Genomic DNA, 23,598 nt, shown 5'->3' on the forward strand with positions numbered 1-23,598 from the left:
AAGAAAGGCCCCCACCCCCAGTTATGTACTTCTCAGGGCAAAGCAGATCTTCGGTTTGAGGCCAGTTATGGTTTTCCAGGAAGCTTCCATCTGCTGTGTATTTACACAACAGAAGGGAGTAGGAAAGAACTGGCAGAGAGTGAGGAATTGAGAACGATCTGAAGAAAAGAAGGCGGGGGTGGGAGGCAAAGAAGTAGGAGAGAGGTTAAGGCATCAACCTCCAAAAAGAAGAATCCATGTGCTGGCTTTTAAGCAATCTGAGCCATTTGAACACAGAAGCTGCAGCCTCAAGGGCCAAACGTCCTTCTTGAGAACATTCTGAGGACCACGGTGGCGTGTGGAGCAATGGGTGTATGCTCCCAACTGCTCCAGGTTTTTTTCCGGGAGCCAAATTAAGGTCCTGTTGTTTCACCTTCAAAATCCCTAAATTATAATTGGGGTTGGGGGCCAAGCACACAGCCCAATCACTCTCACATCAGTTCTCCCTTTGCACAGCTGGAAGCAAAATAGGAAGGGAGTGTCTTTGCATTACATCTGAACTCAGGATTATGGTTCGTTTCTCCGTGATAAGCCAAGATCACCAGTCAGCTTGATGTTGGCTTATGAATCTTGTTTTGTTCGGGGGGAAACAGACTACAATCCCATCATGCTAAACCAGCCTTCCCCGACTTGGGGATGTTGGTAGACCAAAACTCCCATCGTCCCTGAGCACTGGGAATGCTGCACTGGGCTAGATGAGCTCAAGCCCAACACCTGCAAGGTGGGAGGTTGTGTTAAGCTACCTCCTTCGTGGTTTGTTTACCCGAATGCATAAACCTGAAAGAACTGGGCTGAGAGAACAAGTTTAGATTACTTGAGGAAGGGCATCTGCTTCACATGCAAGTTCAACCTCCAGCATCTCCAAGTATGTCTCAGAATGTCCCACCTGTGGAACCCTGGAGAGCTGCTGCCAGTCAGTGCAGAGAATGCTGAGCTAGATGGACCAATGGTCTGATTCATTTTAACAGAGCTTCCTATGTTCCTGGCTTATAGCTACGCAGCCACTGAGGCCAGGAAGCCACATGTCTTTTGCCATTTAAATTGTTAGGAGCACGTGACTGTGGGGTGAGGCCCTCTCATCTGTGGCACCCAGGATATGGGTGCCCTTGCCCTAGAAGCCTCAACTGGCCTTCTTCCTTTTGAACATTATCACATCAGGCCAAAACAGTACTTTCTAAAAGGATCCTCTGCGATTAGATTTGGACTTGGCTGCTGATGCAGTATCGCTGCTGCTCCTCACGATTTGGCAGCCTGGAAATCAAACAGCTACTTTTGTCTTGTTGGCATTTCATGGCGGTTCTTGGCTGCCCTGAGGCTCCCGGTCAGGATCCAAGTATCTAAGTGATGGAATGGACTGCAGAATGCAGATAACTATTAGCTGCTGGAGATGCGGCTTCCTGCTGACCAAATATTGCCATTTATTTATTGCATTGCATTTTTATCCCACCTTTCGATACAAGGAGCTCGAGGTAGCATCCCCTTGTCATCTTCACAGCTACCCTGTGAAGTGGGTTAGGCTGAGAGGCAGCGATTGGCCCAAGGTGCCCCAGGGAGCTTCATGGATGAGTGAGGATTTGAACTCTGGACCCACTGGTTCTCTCTTTGTTTCGAGTCCAGAGTTTCTTTTTAAAAAAGAAAGCCATACAAAGTAAGTAAACTGTCAGCTTGCTGCCTTGCAAAAGAACTGTAAACACAAATTCACAGAACAAATTATGACATACTATGAACTCTACTCCTTTTTCCTGAAAAAGCCCTTCTAAATTATTGTGCAAAAAAAAAAAAAAAAAAAAAGCTTTCGGCGGGGAAAAACGGGGAAATGACGACACTCCAAAATGCCTACAATTAAAGACAAGGCAAATGAAACACGGAAAATATAACAGCTGGCTGAGCAAAACCGTAAAATTGAGAGATTTAAAACAAAACTTGAAAGGAAAGGGTGCAAAAAGTTTACAAGCATTTTTTTTAAAAAAAAAAGCGAAAACCACCACCAACATTAAAGTTTCTGAACTTTCGGGAATCTACAGATTTTTGTTTTAATATATATATTTGTGTTTTTTTTCAAAAAGAAAACTTGTTTTAAAAAGAAAGGCAGAAGCAGCAGTATAAACTGGGACTTAGGTCTTGAAGTTTCTTATAGCTAGGTGTAAAGAAAGGAGGTTGCAAATTCATAAAGGATAGTCAACTGAGAGCACTTACAATACACAACTGAAGCTACATGGTAAGAGGTAATATACCTCTAAGAATTCAATGCTGGAGTCAAGCAGTAGGGGTTGCAATCACTCTGTATTCCCTGCTCATGAGTTTCCCATAGGCATCCATTATACACACACATACCAAGAACAAGGTAGGGCTGTTTGCCTTTATCCACATTCTCAAGTTACGATAAACTTGGGTTGCTCATGCCCACAGCTCAGTCACTCCCATGTCATTCCTCCCCTGTCACAAACAGGGTAGCTCGATCTGCAAGTGCTTGGGATTAAATCTGTGATCTCCTGCATGCAAAGCATGTTCTCCGGGAGCACTAAGCTAAGGCACGAGAACAATACTATACACTTAAGCCATTTCCACTGCAGGGAAACAAGTATTACACGAGGATTTGCAATGCACAAGACTTCAGTCTCTGATAGCCCAGGAGGTTGCAACAGCAATGCACCATCCCAGCAGGTGGTCAGGAAAAGTTGCACCAAAGGACCGCTTCCAAGAAACAATTCCCTGTTTTAAAAGTGGTACAAGGTAAGCTCTAAAAACATCCAGGACACTTCCAATTTGACCTTGTAACATCACCTTTCTAAGCCAACTCTTTTCTACCAAAGGAGGAAAAAAAGAAATCCTTTTCTCAAATTAGTTGGTAGGCGGTTCTACCCAAATACACATTTGGAAACAGGTTGCAATGAGAGATCTTGATGCAGAATACCACCACCACCAATCCATGCATATCTGAAATGTGTTATTTCTAAAGATGGATCAGAGGCTGACCTGTAAGGGCCCCGCAGGATCAGAAGTGTTTGACAAGTCCAATGTACTATTTCCAATAGGGGACAGCCTGTTAAGGACACAAGCTGCAGACAAACCTAAATGCCCCACTGTCAGCAATTACAGTTAAATAAACCTCTAGTTACAGAAGCAATCTATTTGTATGTACCAGGTAAAAGCAAGAGAGGGACAGTGCACCGCCTATGAGCAACCTGGGGCACCTCGCTGGGCACAGAAGAGTGGGCTGGATGGGTGCAGACAGATGACTTTAGGCTCTGGACTAGACAGACTCTTTAGATCAGGCTTCACCACCCAGATGCCCTCTGTATAACTCCTATCAGCCCCAAGCCACAAAGCCATGGTCTCTGCGGCTGAAGGAAGGTGTAGTCCAAAGCGCATGGGGGGGGGGCATCAGGTTGGCCAAGGCTGCCCTATCACCACCCCTGCCTATCAGCTCAGACTCAATAGGCCCACCCAGTCCAACACTCCCTATCCCAGGGCAAGGTACCCCAGGGTTTATTGCCTCCCAGCATGCAGGTTGCAGATAACCATTCATATTAACAGTCAGCAACAGACATCTCCTCCTCCTCCAAAAACTTGCCCATTACCATCTGAGAAGCCTGGTCAGTTGTATGCTGAACACATCAAGATTCCGGAGAAGAAAAGAAAGTTCTTCTTTATGCAGCGTATAGCTAAAATACAGAGCTCTCTCTCGCAGAAGGCAGAGGTGGCCACACACTTGGGACTGCTTTAGAAGACAATTAGGAAAATTCATAGGTGATTAGGTTATCAGTGGCCAGGCAGCAACACTTCTGAGTATCAGTTGCTGGAAACTGCAGGAATGTGCACTGCTCTAGTGCTCGGGTCCTGCTTCTGGGAGTTTCCGAGAAGCATCTTGCTGGCAGCTGTCGAGAGCAGGCTGCTGCATCAGCTGGGCCATGGGCCTGATCCAGCAGCGTTCTTATTATGTTCTTAAGGCACGTTGGCTCTGCACAGCTCCAGTGCCGGAGGCAGTTTTGCCTCTGAATCCTAGTAGCTGAGATTCACCAGTGAGGAGCGTGCTGTTGCACACACAATCCTGCTTGCAACCATCCTGGGGGCATGTGGCAAACCACTGTGAGAAGAGGACCTGATCCAGCAAGGGCTCTTCTTGTTTTCAGTTCTTAAGCAGCAGAAACAGGCTGAAGCCCTTCAAACAGCACGTGGCAAAAAATCGCATTTCGGAATGCCATTAAAACTCCCTGCTGATAGAAACCTAGAATCCTGAGCTGCACTGCAACCTTTCACCCTGATGAGCTAATCTTCTATTTGCAGAGCACTGCTTTTCTCTCCCCCCACCCCCTTAATGCAGGGGTTCAGTCAAATCTGTATTCCCCCGTGTAGTGTGAGGATACACAGTCTCATGGAATGATATAGAGTTTTAGAGTTGGAAGGGACCCTGAGGATCATCTAGTCCAACCCCCTGAAATGCAGGAATATGCAGCCGTCCCATACAGGGACCTTGGCGTTATCAGCACCATGCTCTAACCAACTGAGTTGTCTCCTGGGCTGAGCTATTCTCCCAACCCAGTGTGGTCACAGCGCTGCGTCAAGGACGCAGGTTCAAATCCATTCTCAGCCATGTAGCCCAATGGGTAGCCTTGGGCTGTTTTGAAGTCTCTCAGCCTGGGCTGCTTCACAGGGCTGATCTGAGGCTAAAATGGGGGTGTGGAAATCCTCAGAGGGAAGGTGGGATATACAAACGCCACAATAAATATATTGCAGCTGTGAAGTGTGGGCCTCAACCTTAGGCAGTGGTCATCACCAGTGCAGTGGTTAGAGTCCTTGGCCAGAGCCCAGGAGACCAGGGTTCAAATCTCCACTCTGCCATGAAGCTTACTGGGTGACCTTGGAGTCAGTCACTCACTCTCAGTCTGCCCTACCCCACAGGGCTGTTGTGGGGAGAAACACCTTGAAGGGAAGGTGGAATATAAATGTAAAAACTAACTAAACGAATCTTGGGGCTGGGAATTAGTTCATCCTCCAGCTTGTCCTGAATCTGCTCCCCATTCCTTGGCTGACCCCTTCTTCCCATGCCTTCTTGAGTTCTATTGCCAAGAGGAAAGGAGAAAGGTGTTCCCAACCCACAAAATCCCCCGCATCCTTTTAAAAAAATAAAAGGGGAAGCCCTAGGGATTCAAAGCCAATCTGCAAATCCTCTGCATGTGCTTCCCCTACTTAGAAAGAACAAAAGGATGAAAAGTGATCAAAGCGGCCAATCAAACGCCATCTTTCCACCCACCCTTTGTGCAACGGGTACCCTGGGGAGACGGTTCCTTTACCTGTGAGTCTCAGCCAACTTGCTGAGCTTTATAAATAACACTCGGGAAGCAGCAGTGTGGCGGCGGCGGCGGCAGATTGCGAAAACAACACGGTGGCTAGATTGAAGGTGCGGGGAGGGGGGAGTTGATGCTTTAGGCGTTGGGATAGTCGTGAGAACGGATGACTTCGCTTGGGTGCACTTGGGGAACTAGAGGGGAGCAAAAGACCGGTCACCCCAACCCCCATCATTCCGCAAGCATCTGCAGGCGTGCAAGCATTCGGGCACACAGCGGGGAGGGGAAGAACTGAGCATCCATCTCGTACGGACCTCCCCACCCACCTCCAAAATTAGGGTGGCACAGAGGTACTTACGAAGCGATTGATCTGCCTGCGAAGCATAGCTGGACTGCCGCAGCGCCTTGGAGAGAGGGGGGCAGTGGGGTGGTAGTGGGGTAGTCCTGGTCTCTTAGAGCCGACTGGCACAAGCACTCAGCCCCTCTGCACGGGTCCCCAAGCCTCGGGGTCAGTGGGGACGCTGCGGCGAGCGGAGAGGCGCCCCCAGCCCCCGCTCGCCGTCCCCCCAGCCCCGCGGTCACCGGCGCGCCGCTCTGCCGCTCAGCCGCATCGCTCCTCTTCCAGTCGTGGCACCAACCGCAGCAACAGCCCACGGCGGGGCTCTCCCTCTCTTCCTCCCAGAGAACAGCCCCAGATATGGGGGCGAGTCCCTAGCTTCGCCAACACTCTTCGGCTCTGTCAGGCTGGCCGGAGGCAAGATCTGGGCAGCATGCCGCGCTTTGGTGATAATAATAATAAAAAGGAGGCTGCAGGGGAACAATAGCCAAGGCAGGCAGGCCGGCTGCCAGGAAGGGGGAAGCTGCGGCGGGAAACCCAGACTGCTGGATGCAACCTCCTCTTCCCCTGCAGCGGAGGCGGAGGCAGCAACAGTCCTCCCCGCCCCCGAGGCCCGAGAGCGGCGGGAGACCGAAAAACCGAGGCGCAGCGCTACGCTCACGACTTCTCCAAGCGCAGAGCGCTCCCCGCGCGCCCGCCTCTCCAAAGCGCACGTGGCACGCTGCCTCGCCGATGCCCGCGGAGACCCAAACCACCAGCCCAGCGGCCCTTCCTGCTTCCCTGCCCCGCCACGGGCTACTTTCTGGCTTTCGCCTGGAGGCTCCACTTCTTCTATTTCTCCTCCCACCCCTCCGCCCCGCTCTGTTTTCGCAGCCGCCCCAGGGGCGGAACCTTCGGCTTCTCTCCACCCATTGGGTTCCGAGAGCAGCTTGGGAGGTGTAGTATATTTGCCCGATGTCCGGGATGGTAGGAGAAGGGAGAGCGAGGCTAGCGAGCGCCGGCCTGTTGCTCCTCCTCGTCCTCGGCCCGCCGCAATAAGGGGAAGTTGGCTTGGAGGTTGGCTAGGCCTCTCGGGCGCACCCCAAACAGAACGTGACGGGCGAGTCACCGTTGCGCCCAACTCTGCAGCAGACTGACGGGCCGTGAGCTCGCTAGCATTTCAGACAGGGAACATACCCAGCCCTATCTAGAGGAGCCTAGGATCTTCTGATTGCAAAGCAATAAGCGACCGCCTTTTTATTGCTGCTGAGGCGCAAATTGGTATGGTTTCGCCTCCGAACTCACTGAATCAACTTTTAAGAGTTTCTGCACCTTTTCCTGCGAACGGAGTGACTTGTTTTTAACGGGCTTAGGCATGCACATCAAAAGCACAAATATATTTCCTTGCAAAAAGGATGGCAGTTTGATCTCTGCCTAATGGCACCATCAAAATGAATGCTATTAAAATACACAGTATCCCTTTATTTAATTGTTGCATTTATGTTCTACATTTCCTCCAAGGAACCCAATACAGCATACATACACTGTGTGTTTATTAAATTTGTATACCGCTTAATAAGTTTCATGATTCTCTCATGGGTTTTTGTGTGTGTCTGTGTGTGAATGTCTTTAAAAATACACATCATTGCCTTTATTTAACTGTTGCATACCTATTCCGCCTTTCTACCAAAGAACCCTAACGAAACGAAATTACCTAAGTGGTGAACAACATCAGAGTAACATATAAAACAACATACAATTCAGAACTACACCAGGTGGTCATGCTTTGGGGGGAGCTTGAATTTCAGAAGTTGCACAGTCCCTCCAACCTGTGCCGCCACACTGCATTTTAACCATGCAATACCATAGTGGAGGGAGGCGATCAGGGGGGAGTCAACCATGTCAGAGTGAAGGTTTGAACTTGTGTCTCGCCAACCCAGAGAGGGCGGACACGGAGCAATGGATCCAAACTACAAGAAAGAAGATTCCACCTAAACATTAGGAAGAACTTCCTGACAGTAAGAGCTGTTCGACAGTGGAATTTGCTGCCCAGGAGTGTGGTGGAGTCTCCTTCTTTGGAGGTCTTTAAGCAGAGGCTTGACAACCATATGTCAGGAGTGCTCTGATGGTGTTTCCTGCTTGGCAGGGGGTTGGACTCGATGGCCCTTGTGGTCTATTCCAACTCTATGATTCTAACCCTACAATGAGACTTTTAGTTTCGAAAGTATTTAAGGATCGGCCTTGCTAAAACTCGCATATAAGCATGCTCAGTTTGCCGGGATAAAGAGCCACCAACCCACCAGATGTTGCGCTCCCTACTCCCATACTAGTGACCATGCTGGCTGGGACTCATGGGACGTTGAGTCGGAACAAAATCTGGAGGGGTGCAGGCTCCCCAGCCCTACAGTAAAGTGTCACACCAACAGAAACATAGCTCCTGCCATTCCTCGCAGCATAAATTCCTGTAGCACATGTTCCCCATTTCTGCTTCAGGAACCCAGGAAGAGAGAGTGCTTTCTGGTCCTGCTTGCAGTCTTCCCATTCAGGCACCTGACTGGCCACTGGGAGAATAGGATGTTGGATCGGATGGGCCATTGGTCTGATCCAGCTGTGCTCATGTTCTTAATACAGTGGTGCCTCGCAAGACGAAATTAATTCATTCCACGAGTTTTGTCGTCTTGCAATTTTTTTTGTCTTGCGAAGCACAGTGTCGGAAAAGTTTTGGAAAAGCTTCAAAAATCACCAAAGTCTTCAAAAACCTCAAAAAAGGCTACCACACCGCGTGCTATGAGTTGCTTCTCAAAGTCAAGTCGCAACTGTATTAACGGTGTTAATAAATGTTGGAAATGTAAGGAAACTGAAGGTACGTTCTTTCACCTTTGGTGGACGTGCCCAAGGATTAAGGCTTTCTGGGAGATGATTTATAATGAACTGAAAAGGGTATTTAAATATACCTTTCTGAAGAAACCAGAGGCCTTTCTCCTGGGCATGGTCGGCCAAATGGTGCCAAAGAAGGACAGAACTTTCTTTATGTATGCCACAACAGCAGCAAGAATACTTATTGCAAAGTATTGGAAGACACAGGATTTACCCACACTGGAAGAATGGCAGATGAAGGTGATGGACTATATGGAACTGGCGGAAATGACTGGCAGAATCCGAGACCAGGGAGAAGAGTCGGTGGAAGAAGATTGGAAGAAATTTAAAGACTATCTACAGAAATATTGTAAAATTGATGAATGTTAGAATGATGTTGGATAGAAATTAAGTGGTTTAAGCAGCAATGTTTTAAAGGTGTATGAAAAATGGATTAATAACAGGTGAGAACTCAAAGTTATATTATATTAAGTTAAAGGATTAAGATAAAAATAAAGAGGGAAAGAAACTGCTGAATTAACTAACTGAACTGGAATACAAAAAAGGGAGGTGTGAGGAGGTCAGGGAAGCAAGGATATGAATATATGATATGGAAAGATTGATGTGTTTTTTCTTCTTTTTTAAATGTTTTTTATCTTTTTCTGTATTTTGTATTTTTCTTTTTTCTTTTTTCTTTTATTTTTATTGTTGTCCTTTTGTCTAATTTTTTTACTTATGTAACTTTTTTTCCTTTGAAAACTTAATAAATATCATTTTTTTTTAAAAAAAAGCAACTGTATTAACGGTGTTAAGAAAAAGGAAACAAACTTGCAAGACGTTTCCGTCTTGCGAAGCAAGCCCATAGGGAAAATCGTCTTGCGAAGCAGCTCAAAAAACAAAAAACCCTTTCGTCTTGCGAGTTTTCCGTCTTGCGAGGCATTCGTCTTGCGAGGTACCACTGTACCAATCACTGAGAATAACAAGTAGGGAGAGCGCTGTTGCATTCAGTCCTGCTTGTGGGTTTCTCACATCTGATTGGCCACTGTAAGTAACCAAACAAACCCGTGTTGCAAAGAGAACATCAGCAACGTCTAGGCAATGTCGTCTTATTTCGAATGAATGTACGTAAATGAAAATATCAAATGCTGTGGAATGTTCCACAGCATTTGATATTTTCATTTACAAACCAACCCATAAGATGGGTTTATGAAGCAATTCTATATCCTCCCACCACGCTGACGAAGAATTCTACGAAACAGTAGTCAATATCCGGAATCACTGTTCAGTGTTGGAAATCATGTTTGCTGAATACACAAAGTTTCACAGCTTATCTTACATCGTACAAAGTCTGGTACCTCACTTCATTTAAAGATTTTCAGAGACTTTGAGACTAAAGATTTCATTTTGTACTTGTTATGGTTTGAAGGAATTCTATAAAGATTGTTTATTGTGTTTGTACATGGTCACCGTGTTGCCTAGACCTTGCTGATGGCCACTGTGAGAACAGGATACTGAACTAGATGGGACACATGATCGATCAGGTTCCTTTCATGTTCATGTGTTACAGAAAATGGAGAACACTTCCCCTCTTTCCCATAACACTGGAGCCTTAGGTCACCGGCTAGATTGGTGACTGGGAGTGGCCACCGAGACTATACAACACCGGTCCTAAACGACCTACATTGGCTGTCAGTACGTTTCCAAGCACAATTCAGAGTGTTGGTGCTCACCTTTAAAGTCCTAAATGGCCTCGGTCCAGTATACCTGAAGGAGTGTCTCCAGCCCCATCGTTCAGCCTGGACACTGAGGTCCAGCGCCGAGGGCCTTCTGGTGGTTCCCTCACTGTGAGAAGGAAAGCTACAGGGAACCAGGCAGAGGGCCTTCTCGGTAGTCACACCTGCCCTGTGGAACGCCCTAGTATCAGATGTCAAAAAGATAAACAACTACCTGACTTTTAGAAGACATCTGAAGGCAGCCCTGTTTAGGGAAGTTTTTAATGTTTGATGTTTTATTGCATTTTTAATATTCTGTTGGGAGCCGCCCAAAGTGGCTGGGGAAACCCAGACAGGTGGGCAGGGAATAAATAATAAATGATGATGATGATGTAGCTGGTGGTCAGTAGATTCAAGAAGAGCAAAATGAACTCCTTCACACAATTAAACTTGTGAAACTCACTGCCACAAGATGGAGCAATGGCCACTTAGGTAACATTCAAAGAATAATAGAATCAATGATGTGTAGGGTTGGAGGGGTTCCCATAGGCACCCAGCACAGGCCCCTACCATGCAGGAATATCAGCTAAAGCATCCATGACAAATGACCATCCAACCTCCGTATAGAACAAACTAAGGCCTGCGGGCTGGATAAGGCCCGAGGAACTCGTTTATCCGTCCCACAGCGACCCTCGCCGCCTGCTGCCGCTGCCCGCTCTTACCGGCGCTGCACTGCACGGCTGCCCACCTCTGGGTCAGAGGAGCACCAGAAATAGTTTGTGCGCATGCGCAAGCATTATTTGCACATGCACAAGCATTATTTCCAGTGCACATCTGGGTTGGAGGAGGCCCGTGCACATGCGCACAAGCTATTTCCGGTGCTCCTCCGACCCAGAAGAGCGCCAGAAATATCATGTGTACACACGTATGGGCATACACTCCCCCGCCCTCCGGGCGATCGGCACTGGAGACACCGGCCTGAGGCACGGTAAGTTTGCTGACTCCTGGTATAGAAACTTCCAGTGAAGGAAAGCCCACTGCCTCCAAAGGGAGATAAACAAATTCATGAAAGAGATGACTTCTATCATTGGCTACCACAGTAGCCGAATAAAACCTCCACATTGAGAAACAGTCTATAGCTGGTGGAGGCAACAGTTAAAGGGGGGGGGCAATTGTCACCATGCCCCACCCGGGGACTTCATTGTAAACTTATGGTTACCCACTGTTGAGAAGAAAGATGCTGGCCCAGGTAGATATTTTCTCTTATATTCAATTAAATGAGCAGTGAGATTTCAGAAATTCTAAGAATGTCACCCTAAAACAAATAACCAGCAAATAAATCCTCTTGGACCTCTTCTGACCAAACTTCAGATTAGGTTGCTTTAAAAAACCTTTTTCTCAGTTCAGCGGAGGCTGCCTCCACCTAGTGGCCACCAGAGCCAACGGGTGTGATCACTCAGCGTGCTCTGATGACAGGATTAGTAACTAGGCGCTCCACCAGACAACCTGTTTATTGAGCATCCATCCTGATTTGCTTGCACAAAGCTTATGTGGAGGTTAGACTATGCCCTGTCTTTATCAAGCATTTGCTCTGATTTATTTGTGGGGAGGTTATACAACAATAAGTCATAGTGATTTGTTCCTTGCATATTATAAATCTCATTTGTTCATCTCACCTTTTTTATATACATTCCCCTGTCATTTTCCTACCTGCAAAAAGCAAAATAAATAAATACATAGTTTTGTTGTACTAAGGCACCTGAGTCCCTTAATCCACTTTAATTACACAAACCTAAATTTCAGTGTGCACTGAACTGCAGCTACTAACGACCGCTCTAATTTACTAATTTATCTGTTGTCGATGTTTGTTTCTTGCCTTTCCTCCAAGGCACGTGCTATTTTATATGCATTGATGTGAACTGGGAAAAAATATATTACTGTAATTTATATAGAAATGCAGTACATGCCACCCTAGCAAGGAAGACTGTGATCAGATGTCACAGACTTACTGGACGCAGAGGAATGGCGGGAGGAACCAGCTGGGGAACCCCCAAGGGAAGAAGGCTCAGAGCCCAGGAAGTGGTGGTGGGACAACGGTAAGTGGTCAGAGGGAGAAGACTGGGAAGGGGAGGTGCTGGAAGCTGAGGAAGTAAGAGGACTTGGTGAGCAGGGAGAGTCAGTGGCAGAGAGGAGTCCAGGATAAGGAGCAGGAGAGGACACCAAGTGATCCCCTGCTTGTTTCCCCCAAGTCTTGGGGGGGGGGGTGAGTGTGCAGGTGGGCCAGGGGTGCGTGTTTCCAATGTTACAACTTTGCACCAAGTCCAGAGAATTCCAAGTCCAGAGAACTGGTGCTTAGGTGTTGGGAGCACTGATACCTTAAGGACAAGGGAGAATTATAGCTACCCCATCTCAAAAGGTGAAGCATAGCTAGAAAACCCATAGAGAATATAGAAGTAGCAATTCCAAACAGGAATCCAGGGAGTCCACTACATGAGAAGAACCAAAAGGATTAAAGGTCTTCTCTCCTTCTCCCATTGAAAAGGAGCTGAGGAGGAGGTTGGGTTAAGTGGGATGGAGGGAGCAATAGGAAACTCTCATTATACACAACCTGGAGGGGGACCCCCCTGGAAAATTCACAGGTGCAAACAAAAGCAGGACTCCAGCACTTTTTTTCTTTTTAACACAGTGCACAATTAACCAATGGATGGAATGTTGTGAAGGTCAAAAGTTTAATTGGGTTTTAAACAGAAGTACACAAAATCATCTTATCCTTAAAGGAGAGAGAATGCTAATCACTGTGTGAATTGCAGAACTAGCTTCTCCAGACATCTGCTAAAATTCCTGAGGATCTACGATTTCTTGGGTGTTGCTTTTTTAAAACCACAACAACCAGAACAACACTGGAGTAAATTTGTATAGTCCCTGGAGTTGCAGAGCAATGTTCAGGTCTTTAATAAGCAATAAAGGCTAATAAGTTTTTAATCTGGAACCATCAAAGTGATCCAAAATTCAACTGAAACTTCTCAATGGAAAATGAATGGGCAAATTAAGCATCAGATGTTGCTGACAAAGCACTGCATGTATAAATAAGTCAGTTCATTGAGACATTATCATCCCAAATAGATTTCTACCCCCATAAAAGGTAAAGGTAAAGGGACCCCTGACCATTAGGTCCAGTCGTGACCGACTCTAGGGTTGTGGCGCTCATCTTGCTTTATTGGCCGAGGGAGGCAGCATACAGCTTCTGGGTCATGTGGCCAGCATGACTAAGCCGCTTCTGGTGAACCAGAGCAGCGCACAGAAACGCCGTTTACCTTCCCGCCGGAGCAGTACCTATTTATCTACTTGCACTTTGACATGCTTTCGAACTGCTAGGTTGGCAGTAGCTGGGACCGAGCAATGGGAGTTCACCCCATGGCGGGGATTCAAACTGCCAACCTTCTGATTGGCAAGTCCTAGGCTCTGTGGTTTAACCCACCGTGCCACCCGCGTCCCTCCCCATAAAAAGGGCAGAACAAAGGATTAGGGTGTTGGTCTACCTTCCCTATAGGGAGTGGGGAGATGATCAAGCAAGGGTGGCAAACCTGTGGTCTTTCAAATTCTTCTGTCCTCCATCCATCCTTGACCACTGTGAGGGCCTAAGAAGTGGGCCTCCATTCACAATATCAGGTTTAGGGTACATATGGGAAGGAAGTGACCCTTCTGAGACCACAGTCCTGAGCCATGAGAACATAAGAAGAAGAGCTGTGCTGGATCAAGTCAGTGGTCCATCTAGTCCAGCATCCTGTTCTCACAGTGGCTGACCAGATGTTCTGGTAGGAAGCCTCAAATAGGACCTGAAGGCAACCACACTCTCCCCACTTGTGATTCCCAGCCAGAATCACAAACATAAGACCTCTGAAAGCAGAGGAAGAGCATAGCCATCAGGGTGCGCAGCCATTTCAATTAGTAGCCGATTTTAATTAGTTTTTGTACATTTCAACGGCGTGGTTCACACAACACTTTCAACAAACATGGGTGTAGCTCCCAGCACCATGGCACAAAGATGGAGGTGGTTTAAGGGAAACAATGTTCCCATAATTTTAGGAGTCTGCACACCCAACATGTTGCATGTTTACCTGCAAACCATAGTTTATAGTTAACTATGCTTTAAATCAAGGGTGCTAAGCATTAAGCCCTCTAGATGTTGTGGGTTGATGGGAGTTGGAGTCCAGCAACATCTGGCACAGCATTGGTTTCCCCTGGTTTAATGTGGCATGTAGGTGGATTCATTATGTGAGCTTAAAGAGACATTATTTCATTGCACAGAGGAGAAATGAGAAATTAACCATTTGGATTTTCCTTAACAAGCGGACGAAGGAACCATGAAGGTATACTTTTAAAAAACACCACATATACAGGTTTTTAAAGCACGAAATATTGACAGGTTGCATAAATATATTCCAAGAGAGCTGCAAATGTCTATAGTGCTGATTGCAGTAATTTCCAAACACACCCACTTATCGATGAATATATTATTATAGATGTTACCATTTCTCCCGAGTACCAGATCTGTTAGTCTCTCCACCTCTGTGAGATATAAGCACTTCCACAGTCGTTCCCAAGTGGCCACAGGTTGTGAGTTTTCCATAATCACATGCCAGTTTGCTGAGATTCACTAAACTTGCTATTAAAGATTTCATACCATTTGGTATACCAGTTCTGATCCAGTTAAACATGATCAACATAGGGCTTAATCCCACCCTTTCCCCTGTAATTTCTGATACCATGAATATTATTTGTCTCCAGAAATTGTGTGCTGCTGGCATTCCTATAAAGGAGAATAATATTTGTGACTTACTATTTTCAGCACCTGAAGTGTTTATCGTACAGCAAGGCTGCAAATTATGCGGAAGCTATGTTCCAAGGATTGCGCCTAAAGCCAAAATGGCATATAATCAAAACACATTGGGTGCAATGGTGGGTGGGAGTTTTTCCCAGATGTCCTCTGTGTTTCCTCCACACACCCCTTCTTTATTTTATTTTATTTTATTTTATTTTATTTTATTTTATTTTATTTTTTGCCAAGCTCATAAAGCTGAATTTACAAGTTACAGTATTCATATAAGTCTGGCCAGTGTTAATAATATATACTAAGCTCTGAAGGTTATAACCTGAATATAGCTTGAAGCCTGGAAGTGGACTGATCCCAATTAATACTCTAGCAGCCATCTTCTGTACTAACCACAGTTGCTGAACAGTCTTGAATGGAAGCCCCACATACAATGCATTTCAGTAATCTAAGCTCCCACCCAACAGCAGACAGTCACTAGTTATGGTGAGAAATCTGAGAAAGAGCAGATGAAAGCCTTCAGTGCCTATCAGCTGTGGTGGCTACGCAATGCATATAAGCTGCCTTACATTGAGCCAAATCATTGGTCCGTCCACTACAATCCTGCCTACACTGATTAGAAATGGATCTCCAAGGTTTCAGTAAGGGATATCTGGGGATTGACACTTGGACATTCTATCTCTAAAGCATAAACTATACCACTGTGCTATATGGCCCTTCCTGTAAGCCAGTGATGGCCAAACTTGGCCCTCCAACTGTTTTGGGACTACAACTCCCATCATCCCTAGCTAACAGGACCAGTGGTCAGGGATGGTGGGAACTGTAGTCCCAAAACAGCGGGAGGGCCAAGTTTGGCCATTACTGCTGTAAGCACATAGCTGTCAACTTTCTCCTTTTTTAAAGGGAAATTCCCTTATTCTGAATAGGATTCCTTGCAAGAAAAGGGAAAAGTTGACAGCTATGTGTAAGCAATATGAGGAGGACTGGGCTGTTGCCTTCAAGCCTTGACTTGTGGGCTTCCTGGAGGCATCTGGTTAGCTTCTGCAAAGCAGGTTAGCAGACCAGATGAACCTTTGGGTCAAGCCAGATGGACCTAGATGGATCCAGCAAGACCTTATGGACAGTGGTGGAGCTTCATGCTCCGGCACCGTGGAGAGCTGGTGGGGGCAGGGCTGGCATGCGTCCCGGGCGGGGCAGGATGTGCGTCCTGGGGGTGGGGCGTGCCGTCTGCAGGGGCAGGGCGCCCAGCGTGGGGGCGGCAGCTGTGATGGCACCCCACCGGCATCACGCTGCCAGGGGCACTGCGCTCCCCCCCCCGCACTCCTCTTCCTCCGCCAGTGCTTATGGACTCACCCACTTGGCCACATACCCCACCCTAGCACTGGAATAGATTATGCTGTCAGAATGTTGTTAGGAATGCTGGGGGTGTCACGTGGTTCCGTGGTAGGTCAGAATAATATGCAGCCAGCATGGGAAAGACAATGACTAAAGAAACAATGCACAGCTTTTCCCATACATTCCTATGGTTCTCCATCTTTATAGGGCCACACTTGTGCCAAGGTAGGGTACCCGTGAGGGATGAATGCATGCCTTACTTACTTACTTACTTATGTATGTACTTACTTACTTACTTACTTACCTGCCTGCCTGCCTACTTATTTATTTACTTACTTTATAAGATTTCTCACCTGCACTTCACCATAAGGTCTCAGAGTGGGTTACAACAATACAATACAGAGAACTATTTAATAGCAGATTAAAACACTTTAATGACAAGAGGCACCAAACCTTTCCAAATGGAGCAGTACAGTGTGATTTCAGCAAAATTTCAGGTGTCTCCAACAAGACACCTTAAACTGTCAAAGGCCAGCGTGAATAGGTGTATCTTCAGTATTTGGCAAAAGCTGTACAGTCAGAGGGGAATTCACCAGCTTAGGGACTGCCACAGAAGATCTCCACTTCCAGGACACCACCATCCCAAACTTCTGAGGGTGGTGGAACTACCTGCTTTGTCAGTCTTAACACCCAAGAGGACCTAAAGGCACAGAGATGGTTTTTGAGATATTTGGGGCCTAACTTGCTTAGGGCTTCAGTCAGGAATGAGGAGCACCCTGAATTGAGAAGGGAAACAAGTGACCACTGGTGAGCTATTAAAACATATATTTTAATAGCCCCGCCAGCTCTAAATGGAACCCCAGCCATCACCTCAAAGGAGACCTTAGGGGCTCTGCGTCTAACCCTACAAACCTATTCTGTTTCAACCCAAAAGTAAAATGTTTTGACTTTCCTCATGCCAAAGGAACTTGGGGTGCATTGAATGGTGTGGGGACACCTAACATGGTTGTTGCTGAAGCTAGAGGGGCATGGATGCAATTGGAAAACTTCTATTTGGGAGTGGGGTGTGCCTAGGAAACCCCATGTAAAGTTACCGCCTTTATTTTATATTATTTTAGGCAAGCACCTACCCCTTCCTTTCAGCCTGCAGGAGGGCCCTTTCCAGACTGCAAACATAGACGCGGATAATGGGATTAGGCAGTACAGTAAATTGATTCAATCATTAAAACAGTGACATGATGAGAGGCGTGCAAAATTGCTGAGTCAGTTTAAAAATGCATTGGCACAGCAGAAAGATAAAAGTGATTAAAGGGGTGGGGGATCTTAAAGACTTTGCCACCCTCCTAAAATGCAGAATGTAGTGAAGGTTCTTTTCAGAACTGCAACTGGGGGTGGACAAATCAAGTCAATTTCTCTCTCCCTCCCCATTAAAGTTTTTCATAATACAGGATAAAAGAAACTAATCCAAATAAAAACAGAAATAGAGAAAGAGAAAGAGAAAACACTGCATCCTCTCCCAAAGGTAGCTCTTAACCCTTGATGTGCACAGAAAGTGGTGGACCCTTTCTGTGGCACCCAGGTGGGACCCTCCCACCTGGGAGTTTTCCTTTCTTCTCCCAATCTCTCATCCTGGGAGGTCTTCCCTTCCCTGCCTCCAGAGAGCCAGTGTGGTGTAGCGGCATAATCTGGTGAACTGGGTTCGCATCTCCGCTCCTCCACCTGCAGCTGCTGGGTGACCTTGGGCCAGCCACACTTCTCTGAAGTCTCTCAGCCTCACTCACCTCACAGAGTGTTTGTTGTGGGGGAGGAAGGGAAAGGAGATTGTTAGCCCCTTTGAGACTCCTCAGGGTAGAGGTAAAGCGGGATATCAAATCCAAACTCCTCCTCTTCTTTCACAAATCAAGTAAGTTTTCGAGTTCATCATTTTTCCAGCCTTATATTCAGTTTTCCATATTGCCATAGCAATCTGTGATCTTTCCCCCACCTTTTTAAAATTTTCATGAAAATTCATCAGCATCTTGGTGTGATTTTCTTCTAATACTGACATTTTTCTATGCAATTTTGACTGACACACATATTTCTCCCCATGCAGTTTTTGCTAATATTTTGTACAGTGGAACCTCAGTTGTCGAACGTAATCTGTTCTGGAAGACCATTTGACTTCCAAAATGTTTGACAACTGAGGCACAATGGGAATTTCATTGGAGAAAATGGAGATATGCACCTCAGAAGCTGTTTGACTTCCGATGTGTGTTCGAAAACGGAAGCATTCACTTCCGAATTTTCAGCGTTTAGGTTCTGAATCATTCGGTTTCCGAAAAACTCGAAAACCGAGGTTCCACTGTACATGGGTTTTTAAAATGCACATTGTCTTCACTTTTGTAAGCAATGGTTGGTTGGAGAATTGCACCATGAAGTTTGGAGGAGCGCAGATTTCAAAAGGATGGCTGCATTTCAGCTTGGGGAAAGGCTGGGGGGACTCTGCTATACAGCCGAAAATAAAACATTTTAAGTGTTTTGTAAAGTGCATTATACAAATGTGACACTAGGTGGTGATGGTGGCAAATTCAATATATTTTTCAAAACTTTTTAAAACGTGTTTTTAACAGCGTTTTTCATATGTGTCTAGATTCCACCTGTGTTTTGGGTCACATATTGTTACAGGAAGTGTGACTTAGGTAGGTTCACCTTTAAGTGGGAGCTGAATCAAGTTTTTGCCCCATCTCTAGCTGTGACCCACTAGGGCAGGGGCAGGGAGCCAGTGGACCTCCTGATCTTGTTGAACTCCAGTTCCCTGCAACTCCAGCAGCCAGCATGATGTTATAGTCCAAAGAGAATACTGGTCTAAATGGACCAAATGGTCTGACTTGGTAGATGGCAGCTTCCTATGTTCATGTCCCCAGCATCTTCACATAGGCAGTGTTTATCAAATTGGGTCCTTGGCTGTTGTTGGACTACAACGCCCATCATCCCTAGCTAGCTGGACCAGTGATCAGAGATTATGGGAGTTGTAGTCCATCAACAGCTAGGAACCCAAGTGTGAAACCCAGGAAAGCTGCTGCTAGTCAATGTAGACAAAGCTGAGCTTGATAGACCTATGGCAGGCATAGGCAAACTCAGTCCTCCAGATGTTTTGGGACTACAACTCCCATCATCCCTAGCTAACAGGACCAGTGGTCAGGGATGATGGGAGTTGTGGTCCCAAAACATCTGGAGGGCCGAGTTTGCCTATGCCTGAACTATGGTCTGACACTGTATACTACTACACTGTTGGGATGTACTCTGTTCCTAAATGAGTACATCCCAACAAATCCAACTAAGAAATTTATTTAGGAAAGATACAAAATGGGTTTAGATTCTTCCTAGATGGCAAGGGTGCCTTGGAGGATGGAACAGGGCAGGGCAGGACACAGGTGATAATTTGAACTAATGCAGTACCTCTCCTTTAAACAACCATTTGGAAGAGGACTCCATGGAAAAGCAGAGACTGAAGCAAGACCTGCTGGTTGCCGTGATGTGTGTATTCTTGGTGCTCCTGATTTTGCTCATTGTTGGCTGCACTGTTCTTCACTACAAGCTGATGACAGACGACATGTAAGTTTCACCTATCACAACACACACACACCAACTTGTGCGTGCACCAGCATGTAGAGTTGCTGTTTGAAAGGGGACCAAATCTCAGTCCTTTGCATTCAGAAGGACCCAGGTTCAATCCCCAATATCTACAAAGAGGATTGGGGAAAACATCTGTCTGAAACCAAGGAAAGTGAAACCAAGGAAAGGGAGAATGGTTGAGGGAGCTGGGTATGTTTAGCCTGCAGAAGACTGAGCGGTAGTCTGATACCCATCTTCAAATATCTGAAGAGCTGTCACATGGATGATGCAGCAAGCTTGTTTTCAATGGAGTTAAAGGGATTCCAACTTAATATTAGGAACTGACAGTAAGAGGTGTTTGACAGCACAATGCACTACCTTGGAAGGTGGTGGCCTCTCCTTTCTTGGAGGTTTTTAAGCAGAGGTTGGAGGGCCACCTGTCGTGGATGCTTTAGTTGGATGCATTTCAGGGAGTCAGACTAGATGACCCTCAGGGTCCCTTACAACTCTACAGTTCTACAATTCTATGATTCCATGATTATTGGTCAGTGGAGTCAATACTGAGCTAGATGGTTATATTATGATTATTTGTCACTTTTTGCACTGAAGTGTCACAAAGTAACTGTGATCACATACACACTATACATTTAGAACTGACGGCTTCCACCCAAAGAATCATGGGAACTGTAGTTTGTTAGGGATGTTGGGAATATTAGCGTTATGAGGGGTAGACTATAACACCCAATGATTCTTTCTGGGAAAGCATTTTTGCTAAAAGTGTTATGATTGGGCCATACATGTATGTTGCCCTTGCATAATGAAAACTGAAACAGCAAATGTCACCAACAGCAATAAAGCCAAGGGATTTGAGATGGTTATATAAAGCCACATCCTATGAGAAATGTTGGGCTGTAGAAAAGGGGCAGGGCATTTGCTTTGCATGTGGAACAGAGGAACCACCTTCTGTGGGGGATTGAGGGGGCCTGAAGCAATATCCTAACATTGCACATGGGGCCCTATGAACATTGAGGGGGCCTGCCTCCCTAAAACAAAGTTTGGGGGCATAGTGCCTTGGCCCCCAGGAGCTGGCAGCCTTGATATAGACGGGCCCAGGTTCAGTCCCTGGCATCTTCAGACAGGGCTGGGAGAGACTCCTGTTTAAAATCCTGGAGAGCCCCTGCCAGGCAGATTGGATGAGACTGAGCTTGATGGACTGATAGACTGACATGGTATATTAGAGCATAGCAGCAGCAGTAACAACAACAACAATTAATGATATAGCTGATAACTTAGTGCAGGAGGCCCTCTTGACTGTGCTGTAGCCAGGCATGCTGCCTTGGCCCCATGACAGTCAGTCCTTGGGGTGTGCCGACTGTTAGGTTGTGGGTGAACATATCAGACGACACAGCGATTCTTCAAACAGCTCTTGTTTATTCAGAGGCCAGAACAGAACTGAACTGAAGGGCTCAGTCAGCCTGCTTATATAGAGCTCCAGGACAACGTTACTGTAGCAACTTTCTAAAACTATCCAATCACTGAACGTCACTTTCGATCCTTCATTTGCATAACTATCTACAGTATCCCCTGCTGGCCCAGGGTGAGAACTTCAGTACATAACACCAACATTAATAAATCATGAAACATTTAAAAAAACATGAAACAGTAAAACAACCCCAAAAAACTTCCCTATACAGGTTTAGAAGACAGGGTTGTCTTCTAAAGGTTGTATAGTTACTTACTGTATCTCCTTGGCTCAAGGGTCACATAACTCATACCCTCCAACATTTCTCCTTTGAAAACAGGGACATCCTAAGGGAAAGTGAGGCCTTCCAAGATCCGATAAGAAACCAAGACAGCTTCTGTAAATCTGAGACTGTCCTTCCAAAATATGGAGAGAATTAGAGCAGATAGACAGTTGGGTGTCGTTTGTGAAGAGAAATTGAGTTTTTAATTGTTATTTATTGGTGTGATGAGGTACACAAAAAATGCAGACCCATATACATTATGGGGAACTGTATGAAACTTGTCTGACAATGCAAAAGAGGTTCAGTTTTTTGTTTTTTGTTTTAAAAAAAGGCTGGTTATTTGTTTTATGTACATGCATATCAGACGTTTTTGAACAGAACACTTGCTTAAAATAAACAAATCTGCAAAGTAAATTTGTCCGGGTTTCCTCGCTGTGCTTGTACCTCTCCCATCTTCTTTTTCTTCAAGCACCCTGAGGAAGGAGGTGAAGACTTTTGCTATCCAGACACACTGCATGGAAACGAAGTTTGTCCTGTCTCCTTCCCCAGCAGAGGCATTGGAATCATCTCAGCGGATGCCATGCCTGCCACCATGCCAGGCACTATGCCTGCCACCATGCCAGGCACCAACATCCCAGGGAATGTCCCATCCACCATGCCAACCGCCATCTCCACCACCATCCCAGCCACCGACCAAGCCACTGACCCGGCAGCGATCCCATCCAAGATCCCCACCCCCTGCAGCACCCTTGCCTAAGCCATCGAAAGCTTCACCCTCAAAACAGAAGAAGGCAAGCTCCAAGTCAATCAGCCACATTTACAGGAGCAATTCCTCCGAAAGCATTCACTCCGATGAGTCTGGAAGCATTTACTCCATGGAACATTTCCAGTGCCTCTACGTCTCCTCCAGGAGTGGATCCGTGGAATCTCTGGAGGGCAAAGGATCCCAGGGCGAAGGAAGTGGTGGAAGCAACGATTCTGGGAGCATCATGCTGTGCGCCATCCGTGAGATGTGATGGCTGAGATGATGCCAGTTCCAAGGATGGTTGGTATCATGCCTTTGCTGAACTACTCAGTGTCTTTCTTCCATGGAGATGCTTGAGCATCTGTGTCACAGTCAGAGCCGAGTCAGAACACCCCGAAATCAATGGATTGCATCGCCCTCTATTCCAACCCATAACCCACAACCTCAGCCCCAGCCCCAGCCCTCCCAAGGATCAAAATGAACTGGAGGCAAACTTCCTTTCAGTTTGATTTGTTGTTGTTTATAAAACTTTTTATAAAAAAGTTAACTAATCATAGCAAGAACAAAATTCCCCACAAAGTGAACAAAAACAGGGACTGATCACTGCGACTCGAAATGAAAACAAAACAAAACAAAACCCAGATTGATGATCTGGTAAAATAAATGACATTGGAGGGATTTTAAAAAATGAAATAAAAGAGGGAAGGAAAAATATGTTCAGGGGTGTGTGTGTGTGTGTAGGGGTGTGTGTGTGTTTAACTCATGACAAGAGCTGTTTGTTTTCTGCTGGTCTAATTTGTTTGGGATTGCACAGAATTTGGATACTCAGGGATGCCAGATTTTGGGAGGAAATGTTTCTGGTAGTCAATGTTATGAGGGTACAGAAACAGCTTTCACTAATGCTCAGGTATTCAGGAAGTTCAGCTTCAGTGCTTGGCTTAACAATAAAATTGATGGTAGTAATATTTATTATTTATACAGTGCTATCAGCGTGCACGGCACTTTGCAAGGCTTTATGTGGAAAGGCACAAGCCCTAAGTGGTTCAGAAAATCTAAAACTGGCCACAGGGCCAGGGCTGGCATCCTGAGAAGCTCCGCACACATTCTCCTCCAAGCGCTGGTGGTTAGTGGATTGTT

At 46.1% G+C, this 23,598-nt stretch overlaps 2 protein-coding genes across 7 annotated transcripts in view; one reads left to right on the plus strand and one right to left on the minus strand.

Moving 5' to 3' along the window:
- Positions 1-6,496, minus strand: part of ATP11C (ATPase phospholipid transporting 11C (ATP11C blood group)) — a 99,655-nt gene extending 93,159 nt beyond the window's left edge. For 2 of the 5 annotated variants that reach the window (XR_014521729.1, XM_083486262.1), the window contains exon 1: positions 5,686-5,828. Coding sequence is in view for 4 of the 5 variants with exons in the window: in XM_083486262.1 (XP_083342388.1) it covers positions 5,686-5,712 (27 nt within the window). In the remaining variant the exon portion in view is untranslated. Of the gene's footprint in view, positions 1-3,620; positions 3,959-5,685 lie in introns of those variants that run through there. The other 3 variants (XM_083486261.1, XM_083486265.1, XM_083486268.1) reach the window with 3 other exon arrangements.
- Positions 6,497-16,472: 9,976 nt separating this feature from the next.
- Positions 16,473-23,175, plus strand: LOC310698848 (uncharacterized protein). 2 transcript variants are annotated; one of them, XM_083486615.1, is made up of 4 exons: positions 16,500-16,602; positions 19,007-19,055; positions 19,842-19,971; positions 22,186-23,175. In XM_083486615.1, exons 3-4 carry the CDS (start codon positions 19,850-19,852, stop codon positions 22,730-22,732), a joined length of 669 nt encoding a protein of 222 aa, XP_083342741.1. In that variant the 5' UTR covers positions 16,500-16,602; positions 19,007-19,055; positions 19,842-19,849; the 3' UTR covers positions 22,733-23,175. The 2 variants fall into 2 exon arrangements, with proteins under 2 accessions (XP_083342740.1, XP_083342741.1); XM_083486614.1 differs by lacking the exon at positions 19,007-19,055 and having other exon boundaries at positions 16,473-16,602.
- The last annotated feature ends 423 nt before the right edge of the window (positions 23,176-23,598 follow it).

Source organism: Podarcis liolepis (genome assembly GCF_965112155.1).
Source record: "Podarcis liolepis genome assembly, chromosome: Z".
Classification (NCBI taxonomy): Eukaryota; Metazoa; Chordata; class Lepidosauria; order Squamata; family Lacertidae; genus Podarcis; species Podarcis liolepis.